Source organism: Mesocricetus auratus, unplaced genomic scaffold (assembly GCF_017639785.1).
Source record: "Mesocricetus auratus isolate SY011 unplaced genomic scaffold, BCM_Maur_2.0 Super-Scaffold_100004, whole genome shotgun sequence".
Taxonomy (NCBI): domain Eukaryota; kingdom Metazoa; phylum Chordata; class Mammalia; order Rodentia; family Cricetidae; genus Mesocricetus; species Mesocricetus auratus.
The window spans coordinates 111,878,874-111,896,695 of NW_024429189.1; the positions used below are offsets into that span (position 1 = coordinate 111,878,874).

Here is a 17,822-nt window from a genome sequence, read left to right on the forward strand (position 1 = left end):
CATGGGACCACCTGGAAAACCACAGAGGTCAGCTGCAGAGGGCCAGGGCAGGGTCTCTGGGAGACTGAGGAGCACCTGCTTCCTGCCTTTGTCCTTTATCTCCGACTATGACTCCATTTACATCCTTTCAGTGACTGATGGAAAGGCCTGGCTACTCCAAACTGTAGCAGTGGCTTTTTTGCTGGTTTTGGGTGGTATCTGGAAAGAGAGAACACTGGACAGACGGGTCTCATTTTTTCAAGAATCTGATGACTTACCCTTCTCAGAAACCAGGCAAGGACTTCATCAATCCAAATCTGGAGGAACATTATTGTGTCTCAAGCTAAGGAGCAGGTTTGTTTTGTTGTTCAGCTGTAGCTGTGTAGTTTGGGCATCCCACTGCTGGATGATATCTTCGGGAATGATGGGGAGCTGAAAGGAGGGGAACATGACTACAGTCACCTCGATATTGTGCTGTGGGTGTTTTCCATACCTTGTGCCAAGGTGTTGAAAAATTATGGGTTGGGAAGAAAACCATTGCATTGAATGGTCATGAACTAAAACTTCCTGGCACCAAAAACCTTACACATATCTGTGCACACACATGCACACCAATCTGGTTCAACTGTGGTGCCGTTCCCATCTCTTGTTATGTGACTTGTACCTGCTATGGCACTTGTCAAGGTGTTCTTATCTTGGAGAAGCATTACAAATAGAAAAGACATCACCTTCATCCTTTAAAGAAATACAACAATCTGCCAGCCCCACAAAATCTAACTGGATGGTTTAATCAGGACTTTCGGAGGTACAGGTGTATTCGGGTATCCACAGCTAATTAAGTCATCTGCAGACTTCAGGGGTTCTGAGGACTCCATTGCCAAAAGCAAAATTCCTTGTGTGCTTTAGCTCATCAGCAAAGGTTTGTATATGGAAAACCCTGGAGCCGAACAAAGAAATTGTTCTGGATGAGAAATGAAGTCTTGGCTCTCTCTTAGCAATTCCTGAATTGCCAGGCTATGTGGAATCTCCTGCCAGGAAAACATCCAGAAGAAAAAAAGATGACAAGCCTCAGGTTTGTTTAAAGTGTACACTTTGTTAAAGTGTCTGTGTTTCTGGGTCTAAACAGTTAATCGTCTGCTACCCAAGGTTCCCATCCTGCTCCAGTTCTGAACACAGCGCTGTGTTTTCCCTCTGGAGTGACGCCAGTCTATGGATGTTGCTAATAAGGATGGACTTCGCAAACCTTGGAGTCCCACTTAGATACTGAGCTGGGAACCTGAACCTCTGGAGTCAGCGGGATTGCCATGAAGCTTGCCACCTCTCCAGAAGGGTTTTGGAATACTGGCCTGCATTTCAGCAGGGTCACAAATGGAACAGAATGCAGGAGAAACTTAAAGTGACCAAGGCAAGGAGCAACACCTCAACTAGAGGAGATTTTGGAAGGAAGGCTGGGTATGTGAGAGATGTTTTCCTAGACGAGATTCCACACGTGAGTGTAACCAAACAGCTCACTGTGGGTATGAGCTGAGAGGCAGTTTGGGGCCAAAAGAATCTGTCTCAGCAAAGGTTCTTGCTTTCATAGTGTGCATTGCTCCGAGGTAGATTTTGCCTTTTCCCTTTTAGTCCATCACTAACACCGTCCTCAACTGTCTGTGTCTGATGCTGGCTCTGTCACCAGCCTTTGATGCCTCCCCTCCTCATGCCTGCAGCCCAACCACTTTTAATATTCCTTAATGATTCAAGTGAGGTTTTCACTTCCTACTTCCTGTGTTGTTCATGTCTGCAATGTGCTCTGGCCTGGTGCATGTTATAGCAAGTAGGGCTGCTGGTATATGGTTGAGAGGGAGGGGGAAGGGGGAGACTGAGCGAAAGGGAGAAAAGAGAGAGAGACTGAGGGGAGGGGGGAGGGAAGAGCACTTTGTGTGCTTTGTGTTTAAGCCTGTACAGTTTCACTGAATAAATAAGGCTTTGGAGACTTCCCTGGCCTCCTCGGTGCACACCTGTCTCAGCCAGGTCTATTGCACCATGTGTGTGTACCCATTTAACTTAGAAGTGAAGTGGAAGGCTTTGTAGGGTATGTGTGGACATCACTGGTTTCTCTGCCCTGGTTCTAGGACGGGAAATTCCAAGTGAAATAGTCTCGGTGATGATTCAGGTCCATGTTGTTATCTTGCCTTTAAATTTTCCTCTGTGTTCCAAATGAGCCCAACCCCCAAGCCCCTGGATGATCGGAGCTGTTTACATGCCTCCCCTTACACAAGGAGCTCTGTAAACAGTGACTCTCTGGGCTGCTTCCAGTCTCACTGGCTCCTAAGGGGGAAAACAGAGGGATTTCTCCCTAGTGCCCTTCTGCTGACCTTGCTTGCCGGGGGAGGGGAGCTGAGGGAATGCTGACCTCACCCCCTAACAGCAGGATTTCCTGGGACATAGAGAACTCCATTCTTCTGTGATCTGCCATATGAAATCTATAAACTTTCAGAGCAGATTATGGAGACAACTAATATTGGTTCCTTTTGGACTTCAGCATGGGGTCAAGCAAACACACAAAGCCATCATTATGCTCTCCGGAGTCCTAAGGACCTTCTACGTCAGCTGCTGGCAGAGGGGGGTGGGGCAGCGAGGTGGGGCACAGTCTAGGAAGAGTGCTGGCTGCGGCAGGAAATCGGACGGAAGGGAGATGTAAGGGCTTGGGTGGGAAATAATGGCACAATGTTGTTGACGGAAAAAGATCTTGGCAAGACTGTTGTTGTGAGTGTTCTGTGGCTTAGAAAGGAATTTCCTACAGGCTGGACTAACCATTGAAAATGTCTCTACCTTCAGGAGTCCCGGGCGTGCAGTAGAGCCTCGCTGGGGGAAATGTCAGCTTGGACCATGGGCGCCCGCGGTCTGGACAAGCGAGGAAGTTTCTTTAAGGTAAAAGGAAGCCGGATTTGGGATCTCAGCTCTGCTTCCTCTGCGTGGCTGCCTGGGGCGCTGCAGGCACCCGAAGCTACGGATTGGAGCTTGGAAGCCCCGCTGGCTGAACCAGCTGGGGCCAGGGGAGCTTGCCTGACTGAGGGCAGGCTTGGTGCAGCAGGCTGGGGCTTTTGTGATTTAATACTTCCTCACTGGCTCCGGGCTGGGGCAGAGATGCCACTTTGTAGGTGGGACCCGAGAGGGTCTCTGTCCCGGTGAGCTGTTCCGGCGTTTTCAGCTGGAGAATTTTAGGATGAAAGCTGGACTTTGCTTTCCAGAAAATTAATGATGTGAGACCAGTGTATTCGCCTGACTGAGCCATTAAAGTGCAGAAGAAAAAGAAAACCAAAGCAAAACACCAGCGATTCCTGGACCTCACCGTAGGCTGATTAAATATTAGTTCCTGGTGTGTTTTTCCAAACACCTAAAGGTTTCTTATGGTGGGGCAAGGGTAAGACAAGATTCAAGCCTTACAACTTTTCTGTATCATGTGGTCATTGCTGGGGTTAAAGTAACTTTCCGGCTTAATGAGGGAAGTTTTAAGAAGGTATTTTATATAGAGTTCTTGAGTTTAATATTAGTCATTTCTAATGTTTACTTGCAAATTATTTTCCTTTTTGTGACCTTTTGACTTGTTTACTTGTACCCTCAAATGCAAATTTATTTTTGCAAAATCCTGAATCATGGCCCCTACCTTGAAAAAAAATAGAATAAAAAAAAATATTACAGTCATGTGTTCCAAACAATGGCCCTTGTCCCCAGAGGAGGAACACCAAAGAAACTTCATTGCTTTATTATTGAGGAAAAGGTGCTCATGTTTAGTAATTCTAAAGTTCTCAAGTGTTAATAAGGATGCATTTGCTCTTATCTGTGTTACCTGTTTTCAAGGAGATTGTGACTGATGCCATGCCAAAGGTCGACTGTAGGAAATCCACCAAAAGACTTGCTGATAGAGCAAAGCTGAGTTTATTACCACCAGGACGATAGCCGTATTGGTGTCTAGGCGACAGACCACAGGAAGGTGTATTGATAGGCTTTGGATGTCAAGTCCCATGTCCTGTAAGCCACTGCTTTCAAGATAGAACATGACAGGATTTTAGCAAAGCTTGGTAGGTAGCATCTCTGAACTGGTGGACAGATGCTCCTGAGGGAAATCTTGTTGAGTAAATCGTTGAAAAGCAAGTTGTTCTCCCAAGTGAGCAAATAGAAAAGCTATTTATTGGTTTATAGCCTTGACTCTATGGGCAAGATTGTAGAGGAATTAAGTTGTATTGACACAAATGACCTCTGTCCAGTCCAGGTAGTTAAGCTAAGTCCTCATAAGTAATCTCAATCCTCAATAAGTTTACTCAGCCTTCATCAGACTGGTGTAACTTCTCCCCACATGAGACAGATGGGAGGAGATGAGTCCTTTGGTCTTCTGGAGACCTGGAGCTGAACCCCAGAACCCTAGATTGTATCTTACACTGAGATATGCTTGCAAAGGCACCATCTCAAGCCCTGCTTCATCCCAAAGCATTGCCTAAATTAGCCTAAAGATTGGCTAGTTCTTAATTACCACTTTAGGATGTACAGGGAGCCCTGTGGAATCATAGCTCACATAGTAGTTAGACTTCAAAGTCAAGGCGAAAGAAGAAACTAGAGTGTAGTCAAAACTGCCTTTGAAAATTTCTGAGGAAGATGCCCTGAACTGTCCATCTGAAAATTTGTTTTGGTCAGTTGTTTGTTTGTTTCCAGCCCTGGGAAAGTGGTTGTTTTCATTTTTAATTTTCAGTGGAGCCCCAGGCACAACAATTGGCTTGTAGTACTGTCTGATGTTATACAAAGGAATCAACCAGGGAAGGGATGAAAGCCAGCTAAGCACACTGTGAATCCTGTCTCTTGACCTTTCCAGGGTCAGACTCTTTGGGATATTCTGGCAAAGATGTCTGAATCATTTATTATTATTATAGTTTTGACAGAGCTTAAATTATATACTTTAAGTTAGATGTTCATGTAAATGGCAGTCGCTTTTATGTAAGGTTTTTTTCCCCTTCCCGCATGTTGACACACATTGTTGGTCTGTGTTCTTCACCAGTACTAGGCATAGAGTTATCCACAAGGGTAAAGTAATGCCCTTTGAACATTTATTAATAACAAGCCAGAATCCAGTGGCCCATATGATTTGCCCCTCTGCACATCCTAGGACTCGTGGGCTCATCCATTATGCCTCGTGTTTTATTTAGAGTCATGTCTTTTAAGCACTGTGACTCCATCAAGCTCTAACCCAGGCTAGCTGGAGAAAAACCAAAAGTCATTCCTGGCCTCATGGAACTGTTAGTCTGGTAGCAAAGAAGGTAGCTATCAAAATCAACACAGTGCCAGACACAGTATTGTCATCATGAAGAGGACAGTCCCTGGGATTAGAGGTAATGGGGCCTCTGAGAATAGGCCCCTGTGGTTCCAAAGAAATCTCTGTTAAGGAAATGAACATTCACTTGACAGTTGAGACTGGAAGGTAGGAGTGGAGCTAAATTTCAGAATGACGCTTATGCAGTGGTAAAGCACTTCTCCACAAACATCGGGAAGGAGGAGGGTTCTTGGTTCTAAGCTGAATTCCCATTAGGCTTATCATCCTTCATGGCTATTAGTGCTCTGTGGTTTCGTGCAGAGCTCATTGAGAGAACTCAGCAGCCTCGTCTTCATCGCAGCTCTCCCTATCCAGTGTGTGCTCTAACCAGAGCTGCCAATCACAGTGTCAAGCTTTGATTTGTGGTTTCTCATGTGTCCTGGCTTGGGGGAGCAACTTAGGTTAGAGAATACAAGGCACGTGGGAAAGGCCCAGATGGTCTGACGATCCTGGAATAACTGTGGATGCCCGTGGTCATTGTTCCTGTAGGGTCACATCCTGGAAGTCACATAAATCCTGGCCTGGACATGCATGTTTTCCAGTTGTTCACAGCACCATGATTAATTTTCCTTAGCTGCCTATGGCAACCGCTGTCTTCCCACTTTATGGAAAGACATGGAGCCTTAGACAAAGTAACCAGATATCTGTAGTTAGGTAATAGATCTGTACACTCACTACAACCAGATTTGAAGAGTGAGTTGGATGGAAGGGTGTGTATGAGAGAGTTATATAAGAAAGTCTCTCGGGCTGGAGACATTCCAGGTGGACCTGATTTAGGAACATGGATGCTCAGTCATCATGATCCCTTCTTTTCCTGAATCTCACAGCTTCCTCCAAGCTGCACCTACCCAATTTAGGGACCCAGTACTGACAGATCTTTTACAAGTCCATACCCTTCTTCCACTACATCTACCATCTGCTTAGGATCTCATTCTTTCATGAGTAGACATCATGATTGATGCTCACCATCCAGCTACACTACCACCAGACTGATCTAAGTTACCTGCTTCAGATCAAGTCAGCAGGCTTTACCTTCACGTTGTAGGACCACCAGGTTGTATCTGCCTTTCCCTCAATTCTATCATCGCTTCTGCTGCAGCAGCGTGCGTCTGAGGCCAAACCTTTGACTGCCAGTTTCCAAGGTTTGCTCTCATACCACCTGTCTCTCACCCTCTGCCTCTGAGCTGCCCTTCCAGGCTGGGTAGACCCACTTTACACACTGGTAGCAGAGCTCACACAGGCTGAGAGGGTGGGTATCTGCTTCCACTTTTACCTGGAGATAAAAGTGTGTGTGTGTGTGTGTGAGTGCATGTGCAGGGGCTGGGTTGGGGAGCTTGGGAGAAGACTTGGTTGACAAAGCACTTGCCTCTCACGTGTTGGTTCAATCCCCAGAACCCAGATAAAAAACTGGGTGCAGTTTCACATGCTTATAATTCCAGGGATGGCAAGATGGGAGGCATAGACAGGTAGGTCCCTGGAGTTCATGGCCAGATAATATCCTATTTGAAAAAGTTTTAGACCAATGAAAGATCCTGCCTTGAAACAGAAAAGGGAAGGCACCTAGGGAACAACATCCAAAACTGGCTGTCCCCTGACCTCCAAGTTCATACACACATGCACACACACATGCACACAAACCTGCGTGCACACATGTAGAAATGGTATGAAGAAAGGTATAGCTGTGGTCCCAATATAATTCCAGGATTTAACCTTCCATCCACAACTTCAGTTCCACCAGAAGTTTTTCCTGTTCTTTTGTCATTATGACTCAGCCCCTAAGAGGAAATTCTTCGCTCGCATAGTGAAGAATGTCAGAAGATGACTAGCACATACCACCCACATGTATAGGAATGCCTTTGAGCTTCCTTGGCTGGCCCACCCTCCCCTGCCCGAGCTTGTGTGTGGAGTTCCCCAATACTAAGTGTGAGGGACAAGGTGAAAGTTGATCTTAATTAACCAGGAGGGAGATGTGTTCAGATCATGGCCCTGATCGCCTTTGCCTCCCAAACCTTTTGGGCATCCCTGAACCCATCACAAACCAGCTGAGAACACCCAGAAGTTTGGCACATTTAGACTTACCTAGCATGCTTAGGACCCCGAGTTCCATCTCACCCTCAGCTGGGTTCATTCCAGGACCCTAATCAGTGCAGGGGCTCCATCTCAGAGATCCTTCTGTGTGTTTGGTTTGCACACGTTAGACCTGGTGGTGTGCTGTGCTTGCCTGTTAGAGATGGAAAACCTGCAGTTATCTGTCATAGAAACCACAGGGGAGCTTCCTGTCTTGGGGTGCTCTGGCTGAAATCTGGCTCTGCTGAGTGAGTGGTTGATTCTCTTCATCTCAACTCAGTCCCTTTGACTATCAGTCTTTCTTGGACACCTGAAATGCTATTCCGTCTTCAGGAACCCTGTCTACAGAACAAACCCTTAGTCATCCAGAACTGCACCAGCCCCACTGCCGCTTGGACCTCAGTGACTCTCTCTGCATTTGAGTTCTCAGAATTGTCTTTGTCTAGCAGTTCATTTCTCCACGTGCACAACCAAAGACAGTTCACTGTTGCGTAGTCATGGAAAGGTATGACAGAGGAGTGAAAATGACGATACAAGTGCAAACCCATTTTAACCAAAATTGGATGGAGCAGATCCTCTTGTGGATGTGTGGATGGTTAAAAGCCATAGAGAAGGATGTTAGTGTTCCTTCGGCCTCCCTGCAAGTCCCCTAGAATGTGACTAGATCGCATCATCTATGAGTGTCCAGAAAGCTCACTCATATGGTCTGTCACCAAACACACCAAAATACTTTGTAGTAGAAACAATGGTAGTAAGAAATTTAGTCAAAGTAACAGTTTAGTTGTGATATTGCAAGGCTTTGGTATTTCGCTTCTGCTCTCCATAAATACATTTTTTTCAAGGGCAGCAGCTGATAGGAAGACTATAGAAATCATTGCCCCATGGAAACATATGCAAATCAAAGATATAATTTAAGATTTTTCTGGAGCCACATGAAAAATGTTTGTTTTTGTTGTGTTTTTAAAAAAAAATAAGTGAAGTTAATATCAAAAGGTAAGCTTTATTTGGCCCCGTGTATCTGCAATATCTCATGAAAATAAAAATTATTAATAAAAATATTTTATTTTGTACTATATTTTAAATTGGCAATAGTATGTTTTATCAGACACAGCATGCCATTCTGAAATATGTGTCAAAACACATTTTTTAAAATCCATGTTGTGTTTTGCACTCAAGCGTGCCTCAGTTTGTATAAGCTACGTCTTGAGTACTCAACAGCCATACATGGCTGGTCAGCCTAGAGGTAGAGATTGTAAAGAATGGGGGTCAGCCTGGCCTGACTCTGCCCTGAGGTTTATAACCATTCTGGCAAGAGAAAGGGCAATCTAATGGGAGACGGGTGGGTCATTCCCTTCAGCTCTTAATGAACCCCCAAGAAATTGGTATTGCCCAAGGAGTCTTGTGCTGGGAGAAAGACAAGGATGAAACCTGATGCCAGCCAGAGGGGAAATTTCACACAGTTCTGACAGGAGCTGAGACAGTGATGTTTCAGGATAGGGACAACCACATCTTGATCAGGGCAGTGTAACCTCACAAACCTCTTACCCTCCCCTTAAGCATAATCCTCTGTTAGGTCATACATGGTCACTGGACCCCTTTATTTCCTCTTATCCTCAATGTTTTTGGGTACAATGGGTAAATCTTACTTTGTTTTCTCTTTAGTCATCTTATTGAGGACAGTGGCTAAGCCTAGCTCATGAGGGTCTCCAGAACCCAAGCTTTGATCCCAACGACACTTAAACCCTGATGCTTCCACCCCACATGGTTCAGGCAGTCTGACTGGATTGACAGTGTTTCTGGATTGCCACTCCATATGGAGCAAGCACAGGGACCTCTGGAGATGACACTAATCTGCTTTGTAGGTGTGTAAATAGGCCTCTCACTGTAGGTGGTTTCAACGCCTTTAGATCCTAGGTCAGCCCCCATGTTATGCCTCTCCAGCAATGCCATGAGCTTAGGAGACAGCAGGTGCTGTGTCTGCCAAAGGCTATGAGTGCACAGTTAGAGTAGGCTTGTAGGACAGTTTCCAGCACACTGTGGCCAACAGTGCCAAAGCTCAATGTTGCCTGCTGGTCTCCATGTATGCTTCAGGGGACTTTGTTGTTGCTCTTAAACAAAACAAAAACTTTGAACTGCCTGGTGACAAATATCTAATCCTAGTAAGAGGGTCACTCAAACACATGGGCACAAGAACAGCCTGGTCAGTGTAGACCCTCAAAAACTAAATAACAAGGCTAAGATAGGTATGGCAGTAGATACCTGTGAGATCTAGGTTACTTGTGAGGATGTAACAACCGGACTGCTTGAGCCCATAGATTCAGGGGTAAGAAAGAAGGAAGTGGGTGAGAGAGAGGCAGATGGAAGACCTAGGTTCGCCTTCCCTTTTTCGAAAATGGAGTGATGTCACCTGCCCACCAGGGTTTTAAAATGAATCGGCTCCAGCGTGTACTCTGAAGATACCAGCGGTGGATGTTATTGCTGATTTCTGACACTGCTATGAACACACTTCTATGTCAGGACAAGGGGCCATTTACGTTTGTGATGGGAATGTCTTGGTTTCCGTCTCATTTCAGATCTGTGCTGTAGTGGCCTGGGTTCTCTGTGATTGCTGTAGTGGCCTGGGTACTCTGTGATTGCTGTAGTGGCCTGGGTTCTCTGTGATTGCTGTAGTGGCCTGGGTTCTCTGTGATTGCTGTAGTGGCCTGGGTACTCTGTGATTGCTGTAGTGGCCTGGGTTCTTTGTGATTGCTGTAGTGGCCTGGGTTCTCTGTGATTGCTTTTCCTCTGTATGACTTTCGTGGAGGAAATTCTCGTTATTGCTCTCTGTGTTTCCAGAGTCATGGCTTATCTCCACGTCTTGAAGGTACAGATCATGGCTAGTAGCTGGTTCAGACTTAGCCACTTGATCCCAGCAATAGTTTTGGTAGCCACAGCTAGCATGGAGGAGCTACTGGCCTCTAGTGGTCAGAGGCCAGAAGTGCTGTCAAACTCCCTACAGTACACAAGATCTTTAACCAACCCTACATTTTAGGAGTGCAGGGCTTGGGAGATGCTGATGCACACTGTAAATTATGATATAATTCTTGCCTGGGGTTTCCTAGCTGGGTCTGCATCAGGCCTTCTGGAATCAAAGGAAATGAAAGGAAGGAAGCATATCCACACAATTAGTGCCTTCTAGTCTACTGCTTGTCCAGGGCAGAGGTTTTCTTTCTGACTTTATCTTGCATAGCTGTGGGCTGTGACCCCAAGTTTTCAGGAAATTAGCTGGATGAGTGAAGAATGAAGAATGTGCAGTACATATGGGCATATGTTTACAATGCAGGACTCAGGTATCCACCTGGTAGGGAATCAGCACCCATTGATGGCAGGGCTAGTCCTGGACCCTGAGTGTGCAGTCCCCGGGAAGTCTATAACAGTCACAGGGATGGCTTGAGGGATGGGAGGGGGTGCAGGGCTCCCTGTGTGGTGCTGGGAAGTCTTTTTGTGGAGGTGAAAGGTAGGTTGAACTGTGCGGGAGAAAAAGATGCAAGAGAACTTTTCTAAACAATGAAGCCCCCAATGCTGGGTCCTGGAACAGCATCAGAGTCTCTGCATAGAACCAGGAGTCGGGGGCAGCAGCAAATAAAGAGAGGAGAGAGATGGGGCCGGTTCTGTAGCTGGGTGAAATGATGAGAGTCCGTTCTTAGTGCAGATGAGAACTCAGAAAGACTTTGAGAAGCCAAGGACAGATGCAGAGTGCAGCCCTTATAAAAGTCACCCCCAAAAGTCGAGGTATAGCTGAATTTCCTCAGAGGACACCAGCCATCTGAGACCAGCCTATGACCTCTCTGCACATAGTTCTTCACGTGCCTGGCAGGTGTTGCCAGTGATGCCCCCTTTGCCCCAGTTTCCCACGGACTGTTCTTTACAGACCACTTGGAGGGTAACAAAGGAGGAATATTGAAACTCCTGCATTTTTTTAAAGGCTGTCCCGGGGCTGAGCTGCATCTCCTTCACAGATGATATGTTTGACATGCGTTGAGCCCTCCTCCTGAAAATACTAGCCTCAAATTCTTTGTAGCTGAGGGTGACATTGAACTTCCAATCCTTCTGCCTCTACCTCCTGAGTGCTGGGATTTCAGACATATCTATCTCACCCACTTTATGTGGTACTGGGGATCGAACCCAAGGCTTTCCTGTATGATTGTCAATCCACCTCAGCTATATCCCCAGGCAATTAACCAATACTTTAAAAAATAAGTAAATTCATGGAACAGCATGTGGATTGGAAGAGAAGCAGCAGGAGAGAGGACCAAGTCATTGAGGACAAATAGAGACCTGTAAGTCAGGCTCTATTTGTATACAGCTGCACACACACACACACATACACATACACACACACACACACATACACACACACACACACACACACACACACACACACACACACGGTGGAGGGGGGGAGTTTTGTATTGTCTACATTTCTTCCATACAGTTGCCAATCTGAGTGGCATCACACTCGTTGCCTTAAAAACCTAAAATATTTACTCTTGGTGGAAAAAGTTTACTGAAATAGTAAATGTTTGCATTTTACTGACTTCTCAAAGGCAATTCTTTTCTTGATTTTCTTTCTTTTTTGATTGTTTGGTCTTGAGGGGTTTTGTTTTAATTCGATTTGTTTTGTTTTTAGACAAGTTATCTCTAGGTAGCTGAGACTGACTTCAACCCTACCCTGGTTCCCTGACTCAAAGGTGTGTCCTATGACAAATGAACAAACACATGGGGGGGTGCCTCAGTTATAAAGCTCAGTCCACAGCAAGGCTCCAAACAAACAAGAAAGGGAAGGGGAGTGCAGTCCACATGGGCATGGGGGTTTTTGAGAGGGATGTTACCTTCTTGGCTCTTGGTGAGTTTAAGTTAAGGAACTGGTGTGCTAAATGATCAAAGGACATCCACGACGCCCCAAGTCATTGGCTTCCATGTTCGTTGTTTCACACCTGCCCAAGAAGAATAAGAAAACAAAGAGCAAGCAAAGCAAATGTGGATTTATTAAAGAAAGGTGAGAAACAATGGTCAAGACAGGGAGGGATTCCAATGGAGAAACAGCTACAGTGCTGCCCTAGCCAAGGAACTTTTTTGAGTCTTTTAGTGGGAAATGGATAGAAACCACAGGGGTTATTTTTATTGCAACTGGTAGTTTTCAAGGTCATCAAAAGCGAAGTCAGTAAGTGTTCATTTGTTACTCATCCCGTCAGGAGTGGTCACATGTGCTATGTGACAAGCTCATGCTCTCCCTTGGGCCCTGGTTTCTTTCAGGAGCTAAATCCTGTCTTACTGTATTGGTAATTCAGGACTCATAATACTGAAGAAATGACTGCTCTAAAGACAACACAGGGGCTTCCATAAGCAATGAAGACGAGGTCAAGGGTCTACTATCACCCAAACAGTTGCAAAGTAGTGTGCAGGCTTGTGGTCCAGAATTACATCCAATGCAGGCAGTATTGCATGATTCTCTGGTGTGTTTCAAAATTAATTAAAATTAAAAATACTACTCAAAAAAAAAAAAGAAGAAGACAGCAACACAATGACCCAGTGCTGTAATTTGTAAGTAGCTAGAAGTCTAGATCTGTGTATAAATTTCCTGAGTTTTTTTTACATGTAATATCTTTTTATTTAAATATTAAAACGATCTTCACCATGGACAACAGAAACACTTTTGAGTCAAGATGCACAAGATCCCACAGGCTACCCAAAAATGACCTCTGAACTATGACACTGGAGCTGCTGTGACTGACAGCTTCCTGGGGAAGGGGCTGTAAGGAGGCTAAGGGCTGCTCCCAAGAACTGCATGAGTCTCTCAGCAAAGAAATAAACATCCTGGCTTCCCTGGCTTCCAGACAAGCCTCAGCCCCAGCAGAGCTCCTGCCCCTGTCTCTTATCACCAGAGAGGAGGAAATACCCAGGAAATGCCCACCAGCCAGTGGGGATGTGCCGATGCAGGGAGGCTGAGCTGGAGAGGAAGAGGGTGGTATGGGCTTGCACAGCCTCCGGGTCTGAGACCTGTGGGCATTTTCCCACCTTCTGCAGTCCCACGGCAGCTTCAGAAATCAGAGCCCAAAGTTAATTTAGGCCTGCTTCATGGAAAGGCCCCGGCCTGGTCAGTCCAATATTCCCTGCTACGCCACTCCTCATGTCCTCTCAGAGCCTCAGTTTGTTCATCTATAAAGTGGGATTAAGAACAGTCTCTGTTCCATGGTGCTCCAGGGAACATGTGAATTGAGTGGCATGGTGGATAGCACCTTCTGTACACATGGCCTCACACTAAGGGGCAGCTGTTGTCAGTTAGAGCTAGTTAACTAGGTGTCTTTCCTTCTTGCCTTCTTCCGTCCCTCCCTGCCTTCTTCCCTCTCTCGCTCCTTCCCTCCTTATTTATTTTGACAAGGTCTCATTGTGAAGCCCAGTTACCCTCAAACTCCCAGAGAGCCTCCTGCCTCAGGCTCTTGAGTACAACGCTGTGATCACAGACTTGAACAACCATGTCTGGCAATGGTTTACTGTTTATAAACAGAGTTCTTAGACATGCCTAGCTTAAAATTACTTTATCACCGCTGCTTCAAAAACTGTTCGTTGTTGTTGTTGATGACGATAACAACATTGTTGTTGTGGGCACAGGGCCTCATTTGGTGCAGGCTGGCTTTGAACTCACTATGTACTGAGGATAGCCTTGAAGCTATGACTTCCTGCCTCCGCCTCCTGAGTGCTGAGATTACAAGCCTGTGCCACCACACCTGGTCTGTGTAGACCCGAGGTTGAACTCACAGCTTTGTGTGTGTTGGGCAAGCATGCCACAACTGAGCTACATCCCCAGCCCTCAAGCAGTCTTGGTTTTGTTTTGTTTTGTTTCGGTTTTGACTATTTTGTTTTGTTTTGTTTCTGAGATGGGGTCTGCCTAGATAGCCCAAACTAGACTTGAAATCTCTGTATAGCCCAGGATGGCCTCCAACTTCAACCAGCTTCGTTGGTGTGAGAGTAAGTGTCATTATGTCCAGTTCAGAGTGTACTTTTTAACCTTCCTGTGCCTGTGGCATTAACTTCCTGAGATGTCCCTAAAGTCAGGACAGTGTAATCCTGTCTCCACCCATCACATCTGCAGTACTGTGGCCTCAAAGTCTGGTGAGAGTCATCCAAGAAACATTGTGTTCTCCTCTATATGTACGAGCTTCATAAAAGGTTTGAATAACAAAGAGAGGTGACTAATGCTAATCCTTGAGTAAATAAATGAATGCTGGAAAGAACCATCAGGAAGTTCCATGAGGGTTGAGAAAATGTCAGGCAACCCAGCGCCATCTTCATTTATTTGTTCACTAACTCAGCCTTCTAGTTTGAATTTTCAGAACTCCTCAAAGTCAGACTGGAGAGGGGGTAATTACAGACAGCAGGAGCTGGGACACCCTTCCATTCAGAAATTGTGGCTGTGTGTTGCATACCTAATATTCTATTTGAAAAGAGCTGATTTAGGGACAAGTGATGGAAATTACAGACAGGATGCAATGTGCCTACCCTCTGGGTTTCGGTGTCTCTCTACTGAAGGAAATAAAACAAGTACACCTGTCACCATAACAGCGCGGCTTTTGGCTTAATAATCTTCTAGCTTGGATGTCCCCTGCCATGTCTCCCAGCTTACAAACTCAAACTCAGAAAAATTCCAGTTCTGCAATCATATTTATATGGAACTAAATTTTAATTTTTTTACTCTTTATTTTTATCTCTGTGTTCCTATGTATGGAGGCCAAAAGTTGGTATCCAGTATCGCCTCCCTCTATTGTTTTGCAACATTATTATTGTTGTTTTGTTATTGTTGCCCCCCAGACAGGGTTTTCTCCGTGTAACAGCCCTGGCTGTCCTACAACTCACTTTGTAGACCAGGCTGACCTCGAATTCATGGAGTTCCACCTGCCCTTGCCTCCTGAGTGCTGGGATTAAAGTGTCTACCACTATGACCTGCTCAACTATTTTTTTCCTAAAAAGAATATCTCACTATGTAATCTTGACTGTCCTAGAACTCACTATGTTGACCAAGCTGGTCTCAGATTCCCAGAGAGTCTTTTGCTTCTGCGCCCAGAAACGCTGGGATCAAAGGTATGTACCACCATGCCTGGCTCTACGTTATGTTTTGAAACAGTGTCTAATTAAACCTAGTATGTAGACCAGCTGGCCAGTGGCCTGCTCCCTCACCCTGCCCCCCTCATCTTCTCCCAGCCCCCCATTACTGGGACTCCAGGTGCACACCTTCACACTGGAAGTTTTAGATGAGTGTTGAGGATCTAAGCTCAGGCAGCTCATGCCTGCTCAGCAAACACTTTACCCACAGAGTCACCTCTCCAATCCCACTAAGTAAAATTGCGATTTTTCTCAAGTGACACCAAAGTTAACAATATAGTGACATGGAAAGTCACCCCTTCTGCAACGACTGACAGCCAAATCCTCTGGGTGAGATCGGTAAAGGCAAATGTTTATATACTGGGTGTGGTGGTGCACACCTGTAATCTCAGCATTTGAGAGGTGGAGGCAGGAGGATCAGGAGTTCAAGGTCATCCTCTTTGACTACACAGTGAATCTGAGACCAGCTGTCACAAACCAAACAAAACAACAACTGCATATATGTGTGTGTGTGTGTGACTGTATATGTGCTACTTGTGTGTATGCATGTATGTATGCATGTGTGTACATGTGTATGTGTGTGTCGCTGTGTGACTGTGTATGTGTGTGTCTATATGTGTGTGAATGTATATGTGTATAAATAAGTCACTGTATGTGTATGTAAATATGTATGGTGGCATTTGTGTGTACATGTGTTTGTGTCAGTGTATAAACATGGGAGTGTGTACAGGTGTGCACTCACATACACACACTCCTATGCACTAATGTTCTCACACATTCAGTGGCTGTCTCCACCAATGGCATGGTCTAACTTTGACTGGAGCCTTATGCCCACAATGTGCTGGATATATTCCTCACAGTAGCTCCCTTATTTCCCCACCAATCTTCCACTGTCCATTATCCCTTTACAGGTAAAACAAAAACAAAAACTGAGGTGTAGGCCAGCTACTGTCTTGCCCCAGGGATCCCATAGTTGCAAAAGCCAGGGAACTTCAAACCATAGCTGTGGGTCCCAGACTCATCAGGAAGCTAAAGGTTAACCTCTCCCTGGAACAAGAAGTCCTGCCTGGTAGCCACTGGCACTGATCCCCATGCCCCAGAACTGCCAGTCTGAGCAGGAATGGGTGTGCCTTCCAGAGAAGCTGGCTTCACTTCCGCTGTTCCAAGTTTACATTATTACAGATTTTGAGGGCAAGGAACAGAACTGACAGAACTTTCCAGAAAAAAGAACTCCCAACAAGAATGTGCAAAGTGAGTTTTGGAGACATACTAAACATCAAAGAAATGGTTCTGGGCAGCCTGCTGTCATCCCTGGGTGCACTGATGGAAGGAGTTTTCATTTCCTGAGAGGGGAGTGGTTTTTACTGATAGAGTTTTAAATTTCATAAAAGTTGCTGTCATAGCATGACAATTCCTGTAAACCCATTCATTACCATAGTTTCAGCTCCCTAATTGCTTACACTTGTCCCTGCTTGCTCTAACACTGTCTTCATAAATACAAAAGAGTGCAGTGGTATCAGGGTGTATGTGTGTGTGTGTGTGTGTGTGTGTGTGTGTGTGTGTGTGTGTAACTTTCTCTTTCTATAAGGAGTTACATACACACAGTAGCATATTTTCTGAGCCACCTGAGAATATTCTGAAGGAATCCCAACTATGTAGTTCTAAATCCTGAGAACAATGGCATTTATTTATTTATTTACTTATTTATTTTTGGGGGGCAAGGTGTCACTGTGAACCTAAGCTGTCTTTGAACTCAAAACTCTGGTGTCTCTGCTTCTAGATTTCTGGAAGTGCAGGTGTGTGCTGCCACATCTGGCTATAAGCTTTGTTATTTTAGCATGGTCCATGATGAGACCAAGAAATGAAATATTGATCAAAGAACCTTCTTTAGCCCATCCTCTGGGTTTGTTTATGGCTCTAGCTGTCCTTAAGTAATTGCTTTTCCATCTTCCTAGATCCACGCAGGATTTCCCACAACACTCATGTATCATGAGTCTTTTGTCTCCAAACGATTCTGTTGCATTTGTTTTGCTGATTAAATGTTTAATTTCCTACTGAAATGCCATGTGTTATAGAAAGTACTCCCATCGATGTCCAGTCTAATGAATTTTCACAAAGTCCATTTACTTGGTACTGATTGTAAATGGTGTTTATGTGTGAAGCCAAGAAATAAATGCCATTATCACCTGTGTGATGATTCATCTTCAGTGTCAACATGGCTGAATTTAGAATCATTAGGACATTAGAATGCACCGGTCTCTGAGGGCATTTCCAGAGAACTAACCGAGAGGGA

The 17,822-nt window shown here is 45.2% G+C and overlaps 1 protein-coding gene across 1 annotated transcript in view; it reads left to right on the plus strand.

The window, feature by feature from the left end:
- The first annotated feature begins 2,234 nt into the window (after positions 1–2,234).
- Positions 2,235–17,822, plus strand: part of Rin2 (Ras and Rab interactor 2) — a 97,324-nt gene continuing 81,736 nt past the window's right edge. The window contains 2 exon segments of the mRNA XM_040746433.1: positions 2,235–2,658; positions 2,800–2,892. Coding sequence (XP_040602367.1) covers positions 2,836–2,892 — 57 coding nt within the window. The 5' untranslated portion in view covers positions 2,235–2,658; positions 2,800–2,835.